The sequence below is a fragment of the Cornus florida genome, unplaced genomic scaffold (genome assembly GCF_030987335.1).
Source record: "Cornus florida cultivar Cherokee Brave unplaced genomic scaffold, ASM3098733v1 CherokeeBrave_3.0.0_Hap2_Chr11, whole genome shotgun sequence".
NCBI lineage: Eukaryota > Viridiplantae > Streptophyta > Magnoliopsida > Cornales > Cornaceae > Cornus > Cornus florida.
The window spans coordinates 43,589,669-43,615,631 of record NW_026775581.1 but is presented as its reverse complement, the minus strand read 5'-3'; the positions used below and the strand labels follow the sequence as shown (position 1 = coordinate 43,615,631).

At 39.1% G+C, this 25,963-nt stretch overlaps 1 protein-coding gene across 1 annotated transcript; it reads right to left on the bottom strand.

The window, feature by feature from the left end:
- Window positions 1–154: 154 nt before the first annotated feature.
- LOC132284110 (uncharacterized) lies at window positions 155–25,502 on the bottom strand. The gene is made up of 9 exons (XM_059786181.1): window positions 25,261–25,502; window positions 15,663–16,086; window positions 12,798–15,439; window positions 12,429–12,574; window positions 10,191–12,158; window positions 9,898–9,946; window positions 9,555–9,802; window positions 9,325–9,432; window positions 155–758 (listed from the first exon to the last, which is right to left on the bottom strand). Exons 2-9 carry the CDS (start codon window positions 15,850–15,852, stop codon window positions 524–526), a joined length of 5,586 nt encoding a protein of 1,861 aa, XP_059642164.1. The 5' UTR covers window positions 15,853–16,086; window positions 25,261–25,502; the 3' UTR covers window positions 155–523.
- Window positions 25,503–25,963: the final 461 nt, after the last annotated feature.

Genomic DNA, 25,963 nt, shown 5'->3' with positions numbered 1-25,963 from the left:
TATTATAACTCAAGGGGAAGTTTGGGGGGGGGGGGGGGGGTTGTTCTGCTATTAATCTATAACAAATGGGGTCCAAATTTGGAAATTGTAAGAGGTTTGGACCCCGACAAAAAAGCAAATACCCAATAAATTGGGATAAAAACATGCTCCAAACTTGTGAATGACAAGAATACTCATTTATATAACAGGAAATCTAGCTAAGCTTCAGAATATCAAGGCTGCACTTATATTTATCCCCGTTTACCGCAAAAATGACCGGGGACGTATCCAGATTCCTTTAATTTTCACAGAGATGTACAATGGCGGGAACTATGATATCAATGGGGCCAAGATGGGAAAGATCAAAGAGCCTCCACTACTTTTAAGGAGACAATCTACCATCCATTCTTCTGCATATCCATTTGTGTGGTTCTATTGTGTTGTTGCAAGTGGCCAGCATATTGCTTGCAAGAGAAGAGATTTGGGAAGCAGAAGGATGTGGATACAGTTGACCAAGGGAAGGAAAAATCAATTAAATTAATGATCAAAGTGAAAGACATTGTACCCTGTCAGGGATATTCCTAGGCATTGGGAGTGCAGTAACATATCTCTGGGGGAAGGGTTTCTGAGCATTTGTAGCGGCATTGGAAGATGATGAGTTCTCGGCCCCATCACCTTGCCCCCGACCATGGAACTTGGCAAAACGATTTATGACAGAGTACTTCTCTAGCTCCTGGCATTCCATGCTTAGGTCCAAGAGTGAGGCTCTCTTGTCCAGTCTGCACCATATAACGAGGAAAAGCATTAACAATAAGTGTGGGACTCTGTTTCCACACACACAAACACAGGACATAAACCAAACAAGATACTTGTAAATAATAATTATTATTATTATAATAATAATAAACCAAACAAGAAAAAAACAAAAACTGTGTGTGCAATCCCAACGACTCAAGGTCAGAGGTCAGACAACAATCACAATTTACCGACCCCAAGAAATATAGAAAAGAAAAAAAGTAAAATGTAGGACTCATACTAATGACTTTAGAACGATACTAGTTGTCTTGAATATATCTAAACAGTGGTAATCAATGTCCTCTTTGAATTATTTTGTATGTTTTGTATTACTAGATGGTTTTGGGTTTTCAAGAACTTAAATTGTTATGCCCTAGAAGGGTTCTGGACATGACAGAGAAACGGAAGCAAAGTTCCAGCCATCGCTCATATGCTGAGGTTGCAAAAATCCCCAGCATTCCTCGAAGTGGAGAGTAGTGAAGGTGATGAACACAAAAAGTAGGTTTGACTTTGCGGTGTATGAAAAAGGAATTTGGTAAAGAAGGGATGCAATATAGTGTTGTGGGGAAATTTAATTTGAGAATATAGAAATTTGCACAAATTGAAGAATGACCAACTAGGGTTTGGAAGTGCGCATGTGGAATTTCAGTCTCGTCCTTGCCACCAGATACACTGTTGCTATTCCAATTGTTATCCAAGCCGAAGCCATTGGGTTTTATTGAAGGGAAGAGAAGAAGGGGAGATGTGACTATGAGATTGGATGCGTTTAGGGTGGATTGTTCTAGAATACTGAAGAAGAAAAAGAGAAGAACTCTGTTGTATGGCTTACCTTTACATCTATGGTGTACCAAGCTGTTTGAAGCTATCAGAGATGTGTTTAGGATTTATAAAGGGAGAGGAGGCAGATGAGAGGATTGATACCAATAAAATCACAACGCAATAGAGGACGGTGGTTCGATCCTAGAGGCAATTTTAGTGAACCATGAAAGGTTGTGTTATAGGGTTATCTTGTTGGAAGAGATGTCGGAGCTCATTCCACTGACAACAAGTCTTCATGGCAAAGCTGAAAGTTTTTTCACGACAGAAGACGAGTTGTGGCAGATGCAACAATCGGGGAGGAGGATGAGGAAGAAGATGGAGTGCGAGAGAATAGAGTTGTTGCAGATTCCTTCGATGGAGTGGGAAACACGCGCAAGGGACACGTGAAAGGAAGAGGGCTGACAAAAGGGTTGTGGATTCTTATTCCAATTTGAGCTTTAGTCATTCTGGGCCAACTGTTGGTTTGATGGCCCAACAGTTGGCAACCTACTTTAACGTCAAATTGACAAAAAGAGTGATCATAAGGCGATGGTCTGGCCCAATCTCGTACTCATCTCTAGGCTCAAAACAACAAAGCATATAGGTTTCAGGCTAACAAAGCACAGTGTCACGGGCATAGAGTTTCCCTTCTCCTCTAGTTTCACCCATGCAGCACAAAGGCATTGCATACTCGTGACAAGACCTTGGTCAGCCTAACTCCCGCACTCACTCATGCCAACGCAGAGTGGCAATTGCCCACACTTGGTTTGCACACGCACACACATAGGCACTTCAGTTAGTAAGAGGAAAGAAAACTTCTATAGTACTCAAAGTGAAGGCACAGTTGTACCTTATTATACTCTGATGGCTTGTTCCACTCACTCCTGGAACTAGTAACAAATGAAACACTTGCCCTAGACATAGGCATCCCCTACGATTAATGACTAAGATCTACTCTCTAGAACTCTCCATCTAAATATCCTAGGTATTTACAAACTCTACAAAATGTTTTATTCTTGTATGTGTTCCTAAAAAAAGGAATTTGTGGGGTCTCAAAGGGGCGTGGAAACACATAAGAACAAGGATCTCTTCAATCTATCGACTTCTACAAACTCTCCGGTGTTCTAGAATCCTTCATTCCTTTCTACAATATTCCACAATTTCCACATAAATGTGAGAAACTCTAGAACTCAACTCAATTCATGTCATGCAGACGCCATATTGAGGAGTCCTCAACGCTCGCGTGTTGCCTGTGTGGCGCAACCTCCCCATAAATAGACAGGGCATGACATTCTCCCCCACCCATTTTTGCTACGCCCTCATTGCAATGTCAACGGTCGTCCTGCAAACTCGTCTGGGAACCCTGCCACTTAACAAGATACTCCCTATCACACGTCTACTCCGCATACCAGCTGACTTAGCACTACCATTCTCATACCGGCACTTATCACTCGTAACTTTTGTGGCACCCAACCACCCTTGCCTTTGAATTCTTGCGGGTTGGAAGCAAGGAGGGACATCAGAGAGATGGCAACGACAGTATGCTTAAAGGCAATTCCAATGACAAATATAATACCCAATCTGAATGGCAGAGAAAGATCCTAATGGTGATAAGCTAAATGGTTGGGAGGTTTTTCCCTTTGCCACTGATTCTATTTAGAACAAGATGGGAGGAGGAGATGAAGAGGTGGAAGAAGTGCAACCTCTGGCTGTTGTGGGAATTGGAAAGGGGGGAATTCCGAAAATTGAGGGTAGGGTAAATCAAATAAAGGAATGGGCCAAGCAAATATCGGAGAAATTAGCACAAAGAGGAGGTGCAAGCCATGTTCCAAACCATTGAAGGTGAGTGTAATACTATAAGGGGCAGATGGGACTCTCAAACAAAGAAGGGAGGGATGCGTGTGTGGTAGGGTGGGGTGTGGGTTGGCTAAGAATTGAATCTATATTACATGCACTCGGGTGCGAGTATATATCCACGCATCAGATGCATCAAATCCCCAGACCAAAAGACACATGAACACTGCTAAATATTTTTATTTTATTCTCTAGGTAAAATAACGTTTTTATGTAACATAGTGTGCAATATTAGCATTTCATTCATTTTGAAGCAATAATATAATAAAATTGAACTATTAGACACAGTTTTTAGGTGCATTATCAACCAAAAGTATCGGACGCATACCCCATACCAATGTGGCAATATGTGTCGATCGCGGGTACTTCACCTACTATTGAAGAGTCCATGTAACATAAAATTTAATCACTTATGTGAATTATGATAGAAGCAGCGGAAGGGAGGGTGAGAGGAGTAGGAGTGGAAGGAAGGGAGAGGAGAGATCAATTATTTCCATATGCAGCTTGGAATCAGATCTTAAAATGTTTAGGGTTTGAGTAACCCGAACAAAAGGAAGGTGGTGAAGATGGCATTGAGAAAGTGGGGTGTTTATGTGGTTTGTAATCCTAGCTTCAACTATGGAAGAGATTATTCGAAGTTTATGGAGATGTCGATATGTAGATTGGACCGCCTTGATGCGATAGGTACCATTGGCGGGATTCTGCTGTTATGGGATAAGTAATGGATTTCTCAAGTAAAGGTCGAGAAAGGGAGATGCTCTCTCTCATCTGTTCTCTTTTGAAGGTGGGTCGAATTGGGTTTACTCGGGTGTGTATGGGCCAGCAAATGAGTCTTTTGTTGGAGGAGCTTGAGAATATTCATAAGAGATGGAATTTCCCATGGTCTGTGGGTTGCGACTTCAACACGGTCAGATTTCCATATGAGAGATCCACGGGGTCAGGTGGACAACAGCTATGAAGGAGTTCTCGGAGTTCATGCAGGACACAGTAGATTGACTTTCCTATAGAGGGTGCTCATTTCACTTGGTCCAATGGCTGAAAGATTTCTACTCTTTCCAAATTGGATAGATTTATGATGTCTAGAGATTGGGAAGAGAAATTTTCTGGTGTTGCCCAAGTCGATGTGGCTAGCCAATTTCAGATCACATTCCTATCTTGTTGGATTGTGGAGGGAAAAGGGGGAAGTCTCCGTTTAGATTTGAGAACATGCTGCTTGTGCAAAGGGTTTTGGTGACAAGGTGCATCATTGGCAGGGGTAGTACCAGGTGCAAGGCAATACTCGCTATGTTTAGGCTCACAAACTAAGACTCGTGAAGATCCTCTGATCATATGCAGGTTCTTCTAATCTTTTTTCCTCTTATTCAACTAGTTCTGGTAAGGGATAAGGTTAGAGTTGCAAATGGCTCTGTCATCTATTTCTAGAAAGGGGAGTGTCCAATATTCCAACATCAAGAAATGGAACTGAGAAATATTGGGGAATTTAGAGTGGAGGAAAACTCGGTAGATGGCAAAAAATGCAGCCTTGGATAGTGGAGAAGTCAATGGTGCTCTTGATGATGTGGAAAGGTGTAGATGAAAGGAGTGCAAAGCGGAGCTTAGGGACATTGCCAAAATGGAATGTGCTATGGAGGCAAAAATCTAGAGCTTTGTGGCTTAAGGAGGGTAATCACATTGGGAGAATTTGTATTAGTGGAGAGGAGTTGATGGAGGAGGAAGATATTCAGAGGGGTTTGGTTTCATTCTACTAGTAGCTTTATTCAAGAAGGCGTTCCTGAATACCTCAGTTGAATGGCCTGGATTTTGCTACCATTTCAGAGGAGGATATGGAGTGGTTGGAAAGCATGTTTTTAGTTGAGGTGGAAATGATGCTTTAAAGCTATAATGGTGATAAGGTGCCAGGCCAGGACAGTTTTATCATGGCTTTTTCCCAACAAAAATGGGGTGGTTAGGAAGGAGGTAATGGAGACATTATGCTACTTCCATGAGCATGGAATGTTTGACAAAAGCATGAATGCTTCCTTCATAGCCTTAATCTTGAAGAAAGGTGAAGCCATAGAGGCTAAGGATTTTTAACCTATCAATTTAGCGAGTAGTGTCTACAAGATCATTGCCAAAGTCCTTGCCATGAGACTAAGGCAGGTAATTGATGGGGGTGATCTTAAACTATCAAAATGCTTTTGTGGGAGGTTGTCAGATTTTGGGTACGATGTTGATTGCTAGCAAGTGTGTTAATTCTAGATTGAGCAATGGAGTGCACGGGATTTTGTGCCAATTGGATATTGAGAAGGCTTATAATCAGGTTAGTTGGGATTTCTTGATTTACATTAAGGTAAGGATGGCTTTTGGAAACAAGTGAAGAAGATGGATATGCTTTTGCATCTCATCAGTGAAGTATTCAATTTTGGTGAATGGATTTCCAACCAGATTCTTCAATAGTTCTGAAGAATTGAGGCATTATCATGGCAGTGGAGGCTTTCAATAGATTGCTGAGGAGGACAGCAGCTCTTGGTCACATTTAGTGGTTTGAGGCGGGGTGAGTAGCAGGCAATCAGCTGGAAATGTCTCATCTTTTACTTGCAGATGACACTATTGTGTTTTGTGATGTGACAAAGTATCAGCTAAAATTCTTAATATGTGTGTTGATGTGCTTCCAAGCAGTGTCCCGACCAAAAATAATTATTGGCAAGAGCGAGATTGTTCCAATGGGTGAGGTTGATGATATCCTTGAGCTAAGTATTTGGGTCTTCCATCAGTCATGTCTTCGAGGGTCCCTTTCGTTTGGAATTCAATTGTAGAGAAGTTTGAGAGAAGACTAGCCAGGTGGAAGAAACAATATCTCCCAAAGGGTGGTCGTCTAAGGGGTGGTTTGGGGTTTCAGAACCTGAAGAGGTTTAATCAAGCCTTGCTCGGGAAGTGGTTTTGGAGATATGGCTTGGCGCCTTGGACAGGGATAAGTTATGGATGAGGATCACTGAGTTTAAGGTAGGGAGGAGCGGGCTAGTTTGCGCTCTAGGGAGGTTCATGGCTCGGTGGAAGTGGGCAGTTGAAAAATCATTAGGAAAGGCTAAGATAAATTCTCTAAACACGGGTGTACGAGTGAGGCAGATTAAATGGGGTGATGATAGACCTCTTGCACATAGCAATTGACAAACATAGCATGGTGGCTGACTTAATCATCTTGTTAACATGGCAGTGACATGGGATGTTCAGTTTTTCATGCCAGTTCAACACTTGAACATGGAAGAGGTTATAGGCTTCTTTGATTTGATTTATTAGCAGTCAGTGGATATGAAGGCCGATGATAGGTGGTGTTGGAAGGGAACAAAGCAGTAGGCACTCCAGTGCAATCAAAATGATGTATTTCCTTGGAAAGCAGTGTAGAGGTAAGAAAAACACTCTTAAGGTGACTGGCTTTCTTTGGGTGGACGGTAGCGTTGGAAAGGATTTGAACAATGGACAACTTGAAGAAGCAGCATCAGATTTTAGTCAATTGGTGTTGTATGTACAACAGAGATGAAGAGACAATGAGTCATCTCTTGTTGCATTGCTTTATAGCAAGAGATGTTTGGGCAACGTTCTTGTCTATTTTTGGGTTGCTGGTGGGTGTTTCCAGCTACTACTAGAAATTCTCTCGAGTCTTGGAGGGGATGTATAGTGGGAAGATAAGCTCAAGAAGCCTACTATGGTTAGTCCATTTGGGAAATATGGAAGGAGAGGAATACAAGATCCTTTGGGGGTTTGGAAGCACCAAGTTGAGTGTTGAAGCATTTTATTTTGAGTTCCTGTAGATGATTTAGCTGATTTTTTCAATAGTGTGAGGGTATAGTATCTTTATGCACAGTTGTTCCTCGGGTGCGCTCCCCTTTGAGACCTTTAATAAAATTTTACTTATCAGAAGAAAATATCATCTTTCTAATAAACTATTGAACTACTGCAACATTTTCTCGAAGGCAATCAGTTTTCAATTCTACCTTCCTAGTCCAGTAATCATCCATGAAGCATCCATACCTCAGCTACGTTAGACATACAATGGGTACTGCACTTTATCCAAACTTTCTACATTTCAGTTTAGAAGTTGGAATAGATCATCATGTAATACATAAATCTCATATATTACATTGACTCGGTAGGAGTGTCGAGAGTGAGTCCGGGCATAGTTTCTTCACTCATTGTGACATATCCATGCTGAGGAGGAATGGAGCTCAAAGCATCCTAGGGAACTTCTAGTCCTTCATCAGACTTGGACTTGCTCTTTTGTATATGTTTCAACAGTACGTATTTATTAAACATCCCATTACCCACGTTGATCATGTCCAAAATGGGTATTTAACACTAGCAAAGTGTCCACGAAAGCTTTGTCCTCATAGACCTCTCATCATGTAACATCTTTCCTTCCTCCTCTACTCAAACAAGATTGAGCCTGGCACTAAATCAAAAGGAATTTAACGGTATGTAATCACCTCAACTCCCGTTATCTTCTCTTTTTTCTAAATCGAGGGCTATATTATCAATCTTAAAAGAAAAGAAGCATAAATTATGGCAACTTATGGATTGAACCTGAGGAGAAAGCATAAGGGATACTGAAAAACGTGAAAATTTTCATCTCCACAATGTTTTGTCCTAACTATTAGGGCTGCAAATGAACCTAACTGAGGTCCTGTGTCACGCACCGCGTAGTCAGGCTCTGCTCGCCAAAGCTAGCAAGCTGTATGGACTTGGCTCATGTTCTTGAGCTTGGCTTAGATGGTATTAAGGTGAGTTCAGGCTCGGCTCAAGCTTGTTTGCTCATCAAATTCCAATTATATACAAACTACAAATAAACGTATACATATATATGGTTTTGTACATGACTCAGAAGAAATTGTCACAATTGCTTCTGCCAAGTCCTAATTTTCACTATCGATCTCCGATTTCCACTCACATGACCCAATGGCACTTCAATTCAACCACATATGCCCATATGGGAGAAATGAGGGGATGAGACAAGACGAAACAAGAGAAAGATGAGAAACAGAGAGAATCACATATACATATAGCAATCACTGGTGGGACTAGTCACAGGTGGAGTGTGGATTTTATTTTTTTTTTTGGTAAGTAAGATTTCATTCAAAAAGGCGCTAAAGAGGGGAGTGCTCCTAAGGAAAACACAAGACGCCAAAGGCAACACTAAAGCTTTAAGCTATCCACAAAATCCAAAAGATGCCCCAAAGATGTACAAAGAGTGGGGTTGCCGGTTGATGCTTGTGGTGGAGAGTAAAGGCACTGTTGGGTGTATTATGATGCTGGGGTAGAAAGGTTGATAGTGTTGAGAGACATAAAGAGGTTAGTGATTCTTTGGGCTGTATTTATGTGGGTTTAAATGGATTTGATTTAGCTTAGGGCTTTTGTTTGTGAAAAAGGGAAGAGAGTTTGAGTTGTTTATATTGATTAAAAAATAAATCATGATGGGTTCAACATAATATCTAATTGTTCCAGGAGTTACAAGCCAAACTCAACATTGCTCGGGCTCGGCTCTTGTATTAAATGACCTCAAATAAGAACTCAAGCTCGGATCATTTAGTAAATAAACAAACACGAGCAAGCTCTCAACAAATCGAGCCCAGTCAGTTCGTGAACATATTTGTTCATTTGCGGCCATCCTTGCATGGCTTCTTTTATTTAGTGCCAACTCGTTCTTAATTCATGAACGAAAACTACATTAAGCTTAAAGAATAGAACCAAAGAATTTCACTCTAACCATTCTAAATTAAAGATTATTGTAGAAACTGACACAAACAACGTTCAGACGTCAGAAGGCTACGTATGTTGTAACTGAGCAGGCTGGGGGAAAAAAGAAAATAAAAAGAAAGCAAACATCAGGAACCAAAAAGTAAAAATACCAAAAATCAGAAGCATTACCTCAATAAATCATTTTCTAGCTTCCGAGCTCTAAAAATGAAGTCTTCCATAACTTTTGAAAGATGCTGATCATTAATCCTCTCAGACGATTTACTCTTATCAGAAATGCTGCAAAACAGAAATCACCAAAAAGAAGTTATTATCTGCAAAATGATGTCATAACTTAACTACAAACGATCCAGCATTAACATGGATGAACAATTTCAGGTAAATTCTGGAATACTTCTTACAGGTTCATGCTGTCAAGAGGCCCATGGGAATTACTCCCGCAGCAAGAGATTAGGCTGCATGCATCCCCCATTGATAATCTAGCAACCAAGCAAATCAGACTCTCATAGTTGCAGGCAGCATCCGCAGAGAGAACTGCTTCTGTGGGAGGGTGAAACAGTTGCTGCATCAGCTGTGTTGTCAAGATAAGTCGTTTTTTTGGCCTAAGCATTGGTGATCCATCTTCAATAGTTTCAGCTCCATCTTCAACCTGTCATCAGAAATCAAAGCCATTAGAGCGGAAGGAAAACCATGCAAAGACTCGAAGGAAATACATGAAGAGTACAAGTGGTGAAACAAGCAAACCTTGTCAATCAGCCGATTTGCTGCTTTGGCCCAGTCTACTTCTGCAATGCTGCAAGTAATAGAACTTCACATATATTAGCAAAACAAAACAAAATTAAATTAAATAACCAGAATACTACCAGAAAAGAAAAAGAATATTGAAGATATATAATCATCTAGCAAACTAACTGTTTTTTACCATAATGAAAGACATAAGCCAAATAGGAACAACAAATTGAAAACAGAGCAGGGAAGGGAGGGGGAAAGAGAGTCAAGAAAAACTATTCAGTAAATTTGATGAATAAAACACCCACCTGATAGTCCGAAGACTTTGGGAACCATGTGTCACTTCTTTACACCAAGGAAGAAGCTCAGATGTTGCACTCTTGCGCTTCTTCGGTCTTACAGCAACCAAACGTTGGTCAGTGACATCTGGATGCAACAACTGAGGAGACGACAAATATTCAGTTGCAACCTCTTTGGGAGTTGAAGTTCGCCAGGTATTACCAACCTGATTTGTATCAGCAGCAGGAATTACTTGCTCTGTTGAATTTTGTACATGCAAACTATCAGAAGGCTTCGCAAGAGTAAACGGTTGTCCCAAACTCTTCACATCAGCAATTTTTCGTGAATCATACATTGGCATCATCTGCCCATTTTTAAAGGTTCCAAATTGATTAAACCAGGAGGGTGCCATCTGAGGACTAATCTGAGGGTGTTCAACCCTAACAGTAGCTGTATTATTATTACGAGGGTAAATTTGAGGATCATTCCGAAGTTGAGAAGATGTGCATGCTTCCCAATTATTTACTGGCCCTGAGAAGCTTAGCATTTCTGAATCTCCAGATAAAACAACATTACGACGAAGTAATGCATCTCCGCCCCTAGTATGGCGATCATTTGACTGTCCTGTACTAGGAGCTACCTGCAGACCTCCCTGACCACTGTGTGTTCCTTGAATTCTATTCAAGCCCCTCTCACTTGGATCATTCTCTGCACTCCTCATTACCTGCATTTGATGCAGTAAGGAGTAATTATGGTGATTTGGCTTTAAAGAACGGCCAAAGGCTTCAACATCTCTCTGAATTGAAGCAGCGTTCGAAGGAGTTGCATCAGAGAGATGCTTACTAATGGATTCTCTCCCTTGAGATGCACTTATCTTTTCACGAAGGTCAATGTTCCCAGATGATACTTGCTGACTGGGGCCTTCTCTCGCTGGATTCTCTTCCCCGCAAACAAAACCATGTGAATTTGTAGAGCTTGCAACAAAAGCAGACGGGTCATTGCCTCTTTTATGGGGATCTTCATCCTCAAGATTCTGTGGAGCAAATGAAGTCGATTCCACATTCTTATTTGATTGATTAGACTGGAAAAAATTCAGAGACTTGTGAGATTGGGCACCTAATGCACGTTGCTGTGCTGGAAAACTGGTCGGAACACTGGTCCATACATTAGGCAACATTTTTGAAAAGGCACTTTGTTCAGAGGTGCCAGATGTAGTAACGGAAGGCTGAGAGACTGGCACATACTCCTCAGCTGAGAGTTGTGGGTCTGAGATTCCAAAGGAATAGTTGGCGCCAGTTGGGTGGGGTGCGTCCACAGATGAAGCTGGGTTATTATGTGGAATTCTGCCAGATGTATCAGGCAAAAAGGCTGTTGCAGATTGACCAATAAGAGCTCGACTACAAGACTCGTCTGCCTGTTTAGAACGGGAAGCAAACCTATCAAAAGTTATATCTGTAGATTGATTTGTTGTCACTAGTTCACTTGTATTGGTCATGCACTGATCTTGATTCTGACTTCTTGAAATGGGAAAACCAGAAGTAAATGCCGAAGATATGGTTCCACGGATATGATGCTGGGAGGCTTCATTGCCAGTTTGTCCCGGAATACCAGTTTTGCTATTCCTGAATTCTACTTGAGATGTTTCATGGGAAGGAGGCAAAGACCGAACCTCAGCTGCAGGAGCCAACCATGTATGGCCCTTGTCTTTTATCTCAGGAGTAGTGAGACTCAAACCATCAGAATTAACTGTATGAGCAGGGCTCTGAGCAGACAATGCACGATTGAGAACAGGCAATCGTTGTGATGGAGGTGCCAGTTGTAAACTAAAACCTTGAGAAGCAACAGACTGATTTTGCCGAAGGTTACCAACAGATCCATCAGCAATATCTTCTCTGGGCATGTTGGATGATGAATTACGTTCAAAAGAGTTGGAAGGCATCACTGTGCCACATTCCCTTGATTGATCCACCTTGTGAAGAAGTTCAAGCATATTTTGACTGCAATGAACAGAAACAGTCAAAGCATGCAAGTGACAACATAACAGTGCTAAAATAGGAAGGAAAATATAACACCATAAACAGTCAAAACTTAAAAGGCAAACTATTGACAAATACTCTGAGCAAGTTTTAATTATCAAGGTACCTTATTTGTATAAGCTATAAGAAATTACATTGACATGCATCCAAGACAATAATCATACTGCAGTACCTCTAATAAGACCAAATGATAGCAATGTTAAAACAAAAAAATCTCAATCAAATAACTACCTTGATTGAGTAGTCTTATCTGGCGCATATGTACCAACAGAACTGTCAAAGGGGGCAGACATATTACGCATAGAGCCTGGTAGAATGCCTCTAGAAGGTACCTCATCAAGCCCTTTTGTGTTTCCTTGAAGATTAGATAAATGCCCCTGTAAATAAAATTAACATTCACATTCTGACTAATGTAAAACATAACTATATATATATATATATATATATAATAAAATAGGGAGCTGATACTCACTCTCCAAAGAAATCCCCTACACTCCACCCCCTATTATAATTACAGGAAAAAGATAACAGGGAGTGGCCTGCAGGAAGCCTTTTTGAAGTGCGAATATCGCTTCTCTGTAATATAAAGCCCGTGATCACCTTTTCCAATTCGACAGAATTTTTAGAACCCTGGCCAAAAAGTTTCGACTGCCCAAAATACTGTTGGCCATGACTTTTTGATCCTCGAGACATTTGCTGGGACACAGCCTGTGAATGGGTAGAATGTTTCGCTCCATGAGAGGGTTCCACATCTTCATCCAAGTTTCCCATTGGATGGTACTGAAATTTGCGAGAACCAGAAATTCTCCGAGCAGCCTGACCAGATGACTTTTGCTTGCCTGCAGGCAGAATCCGAGAATCACTTGCATCTGACAAAATATTTTCTCTAAAACCACCAGTGGAGTTGTGGTGGGATAAGTTAGAGTGATAGCTGTCACTAGAGTTCTCTTTTATGTCACAGTTCTCCATTTCATGCATTTTAACTGTCTCCCTGTCAGAGGTATTCACCAACAACTCCGGAACTTGAGGGCTCTTGTTCAGATAATGCTGAGACTTCCCTGAAGCCTCACTTCCTTCACATTTCAAGGCAGAATTAGCATCTCTCCAGTAGTTAAGGTGACGACTATTTGGAAGTAATTGTCTGGTTTCCTGTCTGGCCCTTGTAGTGCTTGAAATTGGTAATACACCAACAGCATTCAAACTAGAGTCGTCTCTGTTTACCTCTGGACTTCCCATGGCAGATCTTGCATGTTCTAATTCACCAGTTGAATTAGAAAGACAATCAGCTTTCCATATACCACCGTTATTACCCATTTCCTCAGATATAGGTCCCTTATCATTACTTCGCCAGTATCGCAAAGAATTCTCATTCTCGTGAATTTTCAATGGTGCATGCACACTGGGCGATACTGACTCAATACCATTCCTATCAATTGGCTTATTGCATGGTTGGAAACCAGTTCTGTATGAAGGAATAGGCTGTTGAGGGGTCCAAGATCCTGTAATGCCCTTCACATTCATTTCAACATCTAGAGAATGAGGACCATTTCCAAGGACCCGACTCCCTTCAGCAAACGGCTTTTGTAGAGGACCTCGATTTGACCACTTACTTCCTTCTTCTGAAGATTGTGAAATGGACATGTGAGATAAAATACCCGGCAACCGTTCTCCATGTTCATGCGAAATTTTGTGTCCAGATTGCTGAGATGCTGGGACATTGAGATAATTACTTTTCATATTGGCATTCCCAGACAGGGGAACAGATCCAGAACTTAATGCCGATGCAATCTGCAACCTGTTATCAGCTAAAAATGTTTGTTGTTTTCCACTGTTGTTACATGTCGAAGGCTGATGATTCCCTGTAGGAACTTCAGTATTCTGAAAACTCAGACCTGTCCACTCTTCCTGCAGTCCTGTCTCATTGCTAGAAGTTTCCGCAACAGCAGATTGCATAAGTGCACTCCAACTCCCACTTTGAACAGAAGGGAATCCATTCAATAATCCCGTACCATCTAACAAATTAGAGCCTCCTGTGTTCATGTGGATGCTTCCGCCAAAAGCATCCCATATATTTTCATCTGTACCAAACAAAATCTTTTCTTCAGTGGGATCGAGGGCAACTGCATTTTTAGGAGCAACAGACATCACAGTTTTTTCCTGTCCTGTATCTAACGATCTAGCCAGTTCCTGTCTCCTGCCAAATTCCTGCATGGATGCATTTCTTTGCAGGGCATTCCCTTGCTGGAGGTTCTCCAAGTTCATCCCACTATTTAGACTTCGACCAGAAGCATGCCCAACCGAATCCTTCTCTTGAAAACCCTGTCCAGACACCAAAGTTCCATCCTGCATGCTAACCTTATCTGGGTATACAGCATATTGATTACCTGGAAAGGAATTACTGCGCGTTGATGTTTGCTGCACTGGAGGCATATCTACTGTGATATGAGAATACTGATTCTGATTGCCTCTTGTGCTAGAGATAGGAATCCCATAAAGAGATTGATCAACCTGTTGAGGAACCAAATCCCTTAAGCGCATTGCCTGCCCTTGTTCAGGGGGAAACATAAGTCCATTAGAAGATCCTTGTATAGCTGAAGAAGCATGCTGCATCCAGCTTGTGTTACCTGCTGCAAGTTCAGTAGCCCAAGGATAATGAGATGCTTCAGTAAGGGGATTACCAGTAATGAAGTCAGGTGAATGGTTGCCTGATCCCTGTTTAGCAATGGTGGAAAACTGATTTATTGAATTCTGTTGTCTTGCTTCTAGTTGCTGAAGTTGTTGCTGCCTCTGAAGTTCTTGCATTTTCCTAAACATGACTTGTTGTTGCTGTAGCTGCATCTCATTATACCCAGACTGCTGCCGCTGTAAAGATTGAAGCATGTGTGGTTGCTGGCTACCCATCTGTTGTTGACCAACAAAAAAATCAAAACCAACTGGAGGTTCAGATGTTTCAGACCTTACTGAGATTTTTGTATGCTGTTCAGGACCATTTCCTTGCTGTAATTCATAGATAGATAAGCCTTCCGATGTTATATTGCGCTGATCAGATTCTGTATCCACTCCCAGAAAGTTTGTTTCATTCTGTCTTGTCTGGAAAACCTGATGTCCATGAAAATATCCATTCAAATTTGGCTGTGGGCTTTGAGACTGATTTTTTGGAAAATCTGGCCTAGGAGTGGATTGTGTGGAGCTCAAGCCATAAGGCACTTGTACGGAATGACTGTTGTTTCCTCTCTCATTGTCTGATCATGCCAAAAGAAACAGGAATAAGTGTTTGAAATTCATCATGGAGCTGAATCTGATCCATACTCCGTACGTCAAAATTAATGCAAAAACCATTAAATCCAGTCTCATATTTTTGAAAGAGAAACATGAACCTAATATATCAGCTGTTAATTAACGATTGATGAAAAACAATATAAACCAGTAAAAACTAGTCAATGAAAAAGCCAAATCATCAAATACCTGATAGCTGTTGACTGTAGGTTTTTGACTTGGAGCTTGGTCCACCAATATGTCTCTGGTTTCCAACCCACAGATTGTTACCTACCACCTGCCAATTCCCGTCCGCAATCTGTGAATGATGCTGTCCTTGCGATAAGTTGTCTGGTGCAAAGAAATTGTGAACCCTTTCTCCAACTTCGTTGCCAGGCATAGATAATTCAATCCCCAAAATTTTCAGCAGCTAATTTCTGTGTTTTTATAAAATTAACTTGGAGCTGAAGAAAATTTGAAACCTCAACATTCATTCAACTAGGAATACATCCATATGAAGGTCCAACCAGTACGTAACTTTAATATATATACAAAGTATGTCCAGGAGCAAACTTATCTTCTAACAACAACATGTCACCCCAGCTACAACAAAACTAACCCTCAAAATTGCACCCTGCATAAGATAATTCCAGTGTGTGTAAGAACTAAAGATGGTGTGATAAACAATGGTAAAAATGGTTAACTTATCTGGTTTTGCCAAATAAGTTAGGTGTAAACATTGAAGTGTCATTACAGTGCACGAACTCTAAAATTTTTTAAAAGGGGAGGACCCAACATATAGCAGTATATGGACCTAGGCAATAAGTTACCAAGTTCATACTAGGCAGAAATATTGTGGCAAAATTTTCAACAGCACAGGATCACATGCGCAAACCAATCTTTAACTTTTACAAAACTTTCTGGTTCTCGAAAACATGGATATGTATTGTAACCTTAAACTTACATGCTACCTTCATCTTTATAATAGAAAGCCATAATGACAGCCTAAGTGGAGAACAAACAGAAGTACAAAATTAAGGCAAGAAGAGAGAGAGAGAGCACTTGATTGGTCTAACTAATGTTCCTAAGATCATCGTCTAAACTATATTTGACTATAGAGGGAACACAATTCACGGAGAGAATTGTGTATGAAGATAAGATTTTTTATTTTTCCAACTTTGGATGCCTCAGCATAAGCCTAGCCCATAGGTTTGGCTTCCACCCCAACCCCATAGCTCTTAAAACTAGAATCCTAAAACGCCCCCAGGAGAAGGCAACCATAATCCAACAAACTAAAGCTCACTGAATCCAAAGTAAGCCATATATTTGCTCCCAAAAGACATACAACCTCATAAGGATTGGTCCAGATGCTTGTATTTATAAGAACAAAAAAAAGGATTGGTCCAGATACTTAAGAGAATAACACTCAAGACACTTCCAAATATTTTTAAAAAAAAAAATAGCTATTAATTTTTGAATAATACTTGTAGTAATCCTAATAATTTTCTATTTGACACTTTGGCTCACATGGTGCATGATATTATGACATACCTACTATATGCAGCTATGCCATGTCACAAACCCAGTAACTCATTCATTGATACTTTGGACGGGGAAAAAAAAAAATTCCACTGCTACCCATATTTCATCACCTAGCACCTAGTTAACCCACATCCTCTTTCCATTTCCATTGTACTATAAACCCTTTTGAGATTATACATTAATCCCAATCTAAACTCTTTGGACAGATAACATTGTATCATAAGTAAATATATGAATATCATCCAAGAAAATCACCACAAATGTGTAAGACCAGGAAAGCCAGTTAATTTAAGGTGTAATCTATAGGACACAATATACTCCAAGCCAAATGGACTAGAGGTCCTGTGGTTTTTCCCTCTTAGGGGTTTCCATGTAAAAATTGTGTATGTGCTCTTCTTCTCTCTCTATTTATTTAAATGATTATCGACTTGGAAGATCAATGAATAACTAAGAAAAATTTGGTGTTAATTCAATGAGTCAAAACAGCTGAATTCAACCCCCCTTTTCCCCTTCTAGGGTCCTATATATATCCATAACTGAGAATATATCTGCACCACTTTTGAACAACACCAGATCCTTAGGTAACAACAATCACATATTCTTCAATAACTATGTATATATATTAATCTTTGGCATTGACACACTACAATTAAATTTAAAGAGAGGACAAAACCAAATAGCAGGAAAGAGAGAACGCTGGAAGGCGAATTATATTAGACATTGTGCTTTACGTATACATGGAAAGGAAATATCATGAATGATCTGACAAGTAAAAATTCAAATTTAATATGACAATCTTATCAAGTCCATTGACCAGTGATGGTCTTACCTGCTAGGGGTGCTGGAAGGGGAAACGAGAGACAAGCCTAGATGTTGGCATCATTTTGGAAAGTGGTGGTTTTTAGATCAAAGACTATTACCCAGTACTAGTCCCTCCAACACAGAGTGGTGGGTGGGGCAGACTAAAGATAGACTTAATCTTTTGACAATATTTTTGCAAAAAGAGGCTGCTCTCAAAATTTTATCAGAAGGATGAATCACAAGGAAGTAATAATAGATGGAAAATAAATAAATAGAACAAGAACTTCAGAAAATCTTCACCAGGAAAGAGAGCCAAAATCATTCAAGAAAAGTTTGTAGAAAGAGCTGATGGAGCCTAGATTTGACAACCACTACTTAACTTTCCCTTGCCCTGATACTATGATGCCATACAGTACAGGCCACCTTTGCATCTCGATTTGGATGCAGCAAGAAGTGTATAAGAGTAACTGTTGTGGTAATTTTACACTAATTTTTTCTAAATGAAATCCCAATATAGCCCCATTCTCAACCACAATTATGAAGACCCAAAACCAATCCCATCAAACTTAGTTCTCTCTCCTTTTATGGTTCAAACACCTTTCTCCTTAAATATTTTGGCTCCTCAAAACATCCAAATATCCAATGCTGTTAAGAAAAAGAGACCTTTTTACAAGACAATGGTGTAGAAATCCCTGATCCCCCTCATTTCTTTGAAATAGTCACTTTTACCTTTGATAACTGACACCGTGATATGTAACTCACTGATAGTGTGTAAAGAAAATTATATGGAAAAGTACAAGTGGTGTACGGGGATACATAATGATAGAGATAACTAACGATCAAACCCAAAAAAACAAAACAATAAAAAATAAAATTTGGGGTAGTCATAAAATAAAATTTCAAACCAACCCTCTAGAATCCATAATTGCAAATCAAGAAACAATGTATGAACCACTATTTAGCCACTTTCACCATAATCAGATTACTGAAACATTTTATTTACCATAATCAGATTACTGAAACATTTTATTTACCGTACTTCCAAACAGGCAAAGAACTCAAAGTGACCAAGATCATTTCTCAATTTGTTGCCTCTTAATAGTCCAAATGTTTGAGAACCGTGAAGGAAAGAACCTCCATAATTGACCAAGAGCACTGAAGTCAAAGCTAACCAGAAGCAACAAAAACCCTATAATGCAAAAGCAAACACACAGCAAAACAATATTTGATAAACCAACTCAAGATTGCCTTAGACATGATGAAGCAACCAAGCATAGGCCACTTCCTAGACCAAGAAAAAAAAAATGATCCACCTGGAAACTTATCCAGAACTGCCAATAAGGGAAAGAGAAATCCTTATCCACAGAAACCAACTCTATCCTATGAAATCCAAGATCTGGACCCTCCACCAATTAAGAGAAAAAATATATATACTTCTTAGTTAAAAGTCAAATGTAGCCCAAGCACACTAAGTAAGCTCTCACCAGAGACTTATACTTCATACCAACGATTAATCTAAAACTTCAAGTTCTTAATCCTTTAGATGTCTCCTGAAATCCAACATAGGTTCTATTTACTTAAACCATCAACACTTATTAACCTCAACAGCAAGAATCTCTTAAAATATCCAGAAAAGATAACCAAACTTGCACCACAAAACAATCTGAAGCCAAAATTACCGATTCTCAAGAAAAATTATGATTCCCAGTAAGACACCATGTCACCACCTTAGTCAAAACTTCTGTAATCACAAGAAAAATTGTATTTGAACAAATCCTTAATAATTTTATCCTTTAGGCCTTCACCCACCTTCACAAAACCTAAAACTGCTCCAAAAGATTCTCTGAAAGAGTAATATGCTGTGCTACATATAATCTATACCCATAATTATTGTATACTTAGTATACATATCAATGAATAAGACTAACCAGGTCATTAAATCTAGGATGTGGTGACTCAACTAAATTAAAAACAATAATTAAATATTGTGCACCGACACATCAGACACATCAGGATACATGTTGCATCTTATATGACATTGTAAAAGGTAATGTAATTCTCTTATGAGACTACTCTTGAATAACATCACTTTCTAAGGATAAATTAGCATTAGGGGTCAATCTAAAAAGACCAAAAAGGTGGTGAGGAAGATCAAAGATTCGATATTCATATAGTTATTGAAAAGAAAAAAAGAACTTGAAGGGGAATAAAAAAATTAATCAGACTTCTTATATTATATCAAAACACTGCATGTGAGTCATCTATGATTTAAATCGTGAAAAGCTTCACCCTGGTAGTGCAATATTCATCTTCTTCTTCTTGATCCTACCAAATGTTTCTTTCATCAGAATTTTTGCTACGATTTTGGTGATCGTTGACATCCAACGACACAGTGTACCTTGGCATCTAATTTCTTTCATGCTTACGTGTTTGGTACTGCGATACATATCCTGTATCATGCCAATGTAGTGTTGAGTTGACAAAACTGCATGGGTAAATAGAGAAGTCCAGAAACACATATCTCAGAACAGAAAGAAACCAATCAAACCAAGAACAACCACCCACTCTTGATTGTTGGATCACGTAATGCAAGTAGGAGCAAATCATCTAGCTCAAAGAGATTTACATTTCTCCATAAGATATGTATCCCAAGCTAAAATTATATCCTGAAACCACAAAAACTACAGCACTAGAACAAAAAAATCCTTCTTGAATATGAGCATGTGTACGCGTGTGGGTGTGCATCTAAGAGAGAGAGAGAGAGAGAGAGAGAGAATTTACCACCATGGTAGGGTTCACTACATAGCCCCTCCCACAAACAATAAGTTTCATTCTATCCCCATGCCCTCATGGGCTAGCAAATTAATGGTAGTGAACCGCCATTTTTTCTTTTTCCTTTTCTTTTTTTTTTTTAAAGTTAGAATGTATTAGAAAGCGTTCAAAAGGGACAAGACTTGCCTACTCACTGGTGAGTAGTGAGCAGGCCATCCCTACTCACCGCTAATGCGGTCCAATTATAAATACACACATAGTCTGCAATTACAAAATCAGGAAAGTGATAAATAAGGAAATCAGAGAGGGTGACTGTATTTATTCCAAAAAAAAGTTATCGTCCTTATTTATCACTTTCTTGATTTTGTAATTGCAGACTATGTGTGTATTTATAATTGGATCACATTAGCGGCGAGTAGGGATGACCTACTCACCGGTGAGTAGGCAAGTCTTGTCCGTTCAAACGGGGAACGCATCCCGGAAACTACACAAAGGCCAAAGCCGAGAGGGACCCTAAGGACCCAAAGAACCCAAAAAATCAACTACCTCCTCTGTAAATTTACAATACCCCCCATAACTCAACAAAAAAAGAGAGCTAACTGTAAGATATTTAATAGCCCCAATAGAAGATTCCTCCCCCATCAAAATATATTCTATTCCGCTCCTTCCAAAAGGCACCACCAAACACAAAAAGGTGCCACCCTCCAAAACAGCTGGGAACTTAACTGCTCTTTGTTTCCTTGTGATATCTTGGAGGATGTCCATCATAGACATTAGCATAATCTGGTTCACTTCTCTTATAAAGAATAGGTAAAATAATTTGAGAAGCAAAGTTTGTCAGCAATGATAGTGAACTACAAAACAGCCTTGGGTGGATCGTTTTCCTCCTCTTTTTTCCACAACTTCAATTTGCCCCATTTGCCACTCACTCACATACATGTTGCACACCCTCGTAATCTTTTAAGAACGGGAGTAACTTTTATTAATAAATGGCTCCGTAATTTCAAATTTTGATGACTTAATGAGAAAAAAGAAGTAATACCCGAGTAACACAACTTCCGAATCATATTTTTGGTTTCCATTCCTTGGATTCTGACCAGACCTTTATAGATATACTAAGAGAGAAGTACAACACTAATTAAAAATTGACAAGAAATGTAGGGGGAAAAAAAAGGAAAAGGAAAAATAGAAATATTGCAGAAAGGATATCCACTACAAGAAGTCCAAATAATAGGACCAAAGACCCTCTCTTGTTATGAAAGTTCACTTCAACATCAAATGAGTTGGAAATGAGAAGAATGTAGGTTGAGGGTTAACATAATTCTATTTGAGTGACCATTTCTGCGAGGCCCTTCAAACTCAATTCTTGCCCCCAAATTGTAATAGCTGCACATTATTCAATTATCCACAGATTTCTTTCAAAGATTCTTAATTCAGTATTCCTTGAAGTTTGAATCTAAAGCTATTTATTCTACCAAACAGGCATCACTCCACCTCGAAGGTGTAAAATAAAGAATAGATAATATATCTACACGAAGAGCTCTAATACTGGTTCCCTTCCCTACCAATTAAATGCATGGTCTCATACGAATCAAAATTAGTATAAAGGTATCTTTGACATCATATGTATTCAGGTTCTTACAGTAAAACATATCAAGTCAAATTATTTGTTCTACTAAATCTTTGAGTCATGAAACCCAGTAATTTGTCCATCAGGATGTATCCAATTCCATCTGTTGATGCCAACCTATAATCACATGAGCGTAGCATTCCTCCAAAAGGTGTTTTCCAATGTTCCACCATCATATATTGCAGTGATGGAATGTGCATCAAAAATCATTTTGTAAGTTCCATAAAAGATCATAATCAAACATGCACCCCCGAACATTTATAATGTATCAAGGCAAAAATCATTTCCTAATCAAAAAGGGGCATTTTGTCAAGGGGATGTGACATTGGCACTCTAGCTTTGCACTATTGGACTCCACTTGGTTCTTATATAAAAGAAATGACACAATTATCCCTCAAAAGTGGGATGTAAGATTACTTTTGGGATAATTCTGGACTATAATAGTGTTTTTGAAGGACAACTATGCCATTTCCCAAGTGATGCCTACTCAGAAATTTTCCCTCAACTATTAACAAAAGCTAATACATCAACTTCTTGTTTCCATCTTACTGTAGTGGCAATTTCCTCAGAAACAGAACTCTTATCACCACTTTGTGTAACCTTCATAAATTACCGAGCTTCAGGCATTGCCTGGCAAATAAAAGTAAATTAATAATGCCATTGTTGGCTGGAAAAACTTCTGTTTCTTTCTCTTTTTAATGAATATCTTTCCTCACTCAAAAGACCCAAAATAACATGAGAGGTACTAGAAGCATAAAATATGATCCACTATTGTAATAGAATTCCCACCAACTGCACACTGGACAACCCTTTAAGTAATTCATCACCCTCTCTTCAAACCACAAAACTAAAGATTTAAACGCTATTAAATTCGTTCTCACCTCCCACCCTATCACGATATTATTTAAAGAATAAGTCCCACAACCTTTCCTCCAATCCAAACATTGGGATCATACCAACCTTAAATAAGATCACTTGTATATAATCAATTGGATATTTATATTCATGATGAAATTATAAATAGGTTTGAATCCCAAGAGCAGTCAATTTGTGCAAATAATGCCAAAGGTTAGGTCCATATCTAGTTTGCCCCTCCCAACACCTAGATTAACGAGGAATCGAGAACCACACTGAGTAATGACCCTTTATGAAATTAGAAACAGGCACATAATAACCTCTTCTAGTTTGCCTCATTTATATATTTGCATGATTCCATGTTTGTAAGTTTAATCCACAACAGATTGGGACAAAATAGGTTAATGGAAATTTCTCATAAGTATAGATGGATACAGCTTACTATTCACCCTCAATAATTTAATAATTCTAATAACTGATTACTTCTAGAAATACCAACTTAATATAAAAATTCCACGTTTCTAAGTCTAATAATTCTTTTTTCTATTTTTGATAAGCATGATGTTAAGTTTGGGTGATCATAATTCAAGAAATTTAATATTTTATAATCAAGGTCATTACCCAATGTGGTCGCAATTATTCAAAGATGCAGGAAGGGGTGGGCTGGACACAGACCAAACCTCCCGTATCATTTGCACAAAAACAAAAAAGTGACTATTCATAGTTCTCAGAATTGGAAACTAAACTTCTCACCCTTGAAATCCCCCAGCATTGTAACAATGCCTCTAAACAGATAGTGCAAATCAGTCATTTAAGAAAGCTTCCTATAATAGAACCCAACAAATATTAATTAAAAAGGCATCAAAAGTACAAAAAAAGTTAACACCAAATAAAAACAAAACACAATCTCCTTACAAAAGTGCCACGTAGATTAACTATGATCGTTATACACTCATAACGCATAGCTTCACCAAAATTTAACTACAACATGCCCAACTCCAGGAATTTAAGCTTTCCTTAAAATAGAAAAATTCCTTATAAGCTCTATCATGCCCTGCATAAGTCTTTCCAACAATGTTCCAAATTATCGGGAACATTTTCACCAATTAAAATATATAAGAAGCCAAAAAATAAATAAATAAATAAATAAAAGAAAAAGAAAAATGTCAAAGTAGATTTTGTAATAGTTGTGTAAATCTAAACAACCTAAAGTTGTATAAATAAATATATAGAATCCTCCCTAAAAATATTATACAGACACTACATTTTCACGACAAGAATCTGTGGTCAATAATGAAGGAATGATTTCCCTTTACAACAACGGTCTATCTGCTAGCACCCCCAGGTATACAATTGTGAACACTGCCCCTTTCTGCTTCTTCTCCCCACCCCCTCGCTACATTTCATCTATCCAGATAGAAAATAAACAACTTGTTTTAGAAAAAGGTACTAGAACTGACCATAAACTTTGACAGTTTTCATTATGTATTTCTTACTCCACCAGAATTCAGACAAAAATTCGCCATTCTTGTGTGCCGTGAAAAAAAGTTTACTTTCGTGACCCTCCTCATATTCACTAAAGAAAAGGAGTGTCACAGCAAAGCCAGAAATTTACAGTCAGAAGATTGGATGACATCAACAAAGCCTAGAACAGCACATCAAATCAAAGTGTAAATCATTAAGAAGGCACACTTATTCACAAACCAAATTCCAGAATACAATACGAGAAACCCAAATAAATAAAAATAACGATAGAAACATAGAACCCACAATCAGGTGAAATGAAAATGCAACATCACCTTTGAACGACCATGCGCGGGGCCAACTAATGCTACAGTACCCAAGTCATTACAGTCCAAGCAACACAAAACCAATCCACAAAAACAATACAAACACAAGTCTAAATCCATATATATATAGAATAAATCCGGAAAATTTCAGATAAACACTAAAACGCATGGTTTGTCATAACCAATTAATTAACACCAAAAGACCACAACTTCTACAACAGCCCCAATAAAGATCGAACCCATCCAAACCATTTATCAATTGATTGAATCAAGTGCAAAATGCAAAACGTCAATACAAGCTGTGACGAGAGTCTAAGCAGAGGAAATGCCAAAATGCTATCCAAAATTCGGCCTTCCAGTACAAATGGTATATATGAAAAATTAGGGTTTGCGAAGAGAGAGAAACGCGCAAACTTACTTTGACGTCGAGGGTTACCACCGTTTGAAGTTCCAAATCGATCCTCGGTTTGCTTCGATTTGCAAATTTGTGTGTGCTTTGAATCGTAGGGGGAAATGGACGTGGGGAGGTTTAGAGAGAGAGAAGAGAGAGAATATGAAATGTTGCAGAGAAAGATAAAGTATCGAAATTGTGCGAAATTTTCAACGAACAGTGAACGAGCTTAGGCTCGGACCGAGTCTTGGCGATTCGGAGTGCGAAGCTGAGGCTTCGTAGTTTGATTGTGAGCAGTATATTTTTCGGGGTGTTAACAGATGGCATGCGAACATTTGACGAGAGCAGGGAGAGAGAATGAGGCGGTTTGGCAATTAAAATGATGCCATGTGGAATGCTAAGTAGATGTGGCCCACTAGGACCCACTTTAATACGATTCAATAAATCTGGACCATAGATTGCCAAACAATATTTGAGAAAATTCTACAACATGTTCCAATCAAGAGACCATGACAATATTCAGTACCGTTGAAGCTGGTTTTTTTTTTTTTTTTTTTCTCTCATTTTTTTTTTCTTTTTTTTTTTCTGTATTTGAGAGTGTTATAACACGTGGGGATGGCAACCTGATTTGAGACAGGTTTGACTAAACCCCACCCCACTCTATTAGAAATTATGTCATTCTATACCCGTCTCGACCTCCGAACTGGTTTTTGGTAACAATACCATCCCC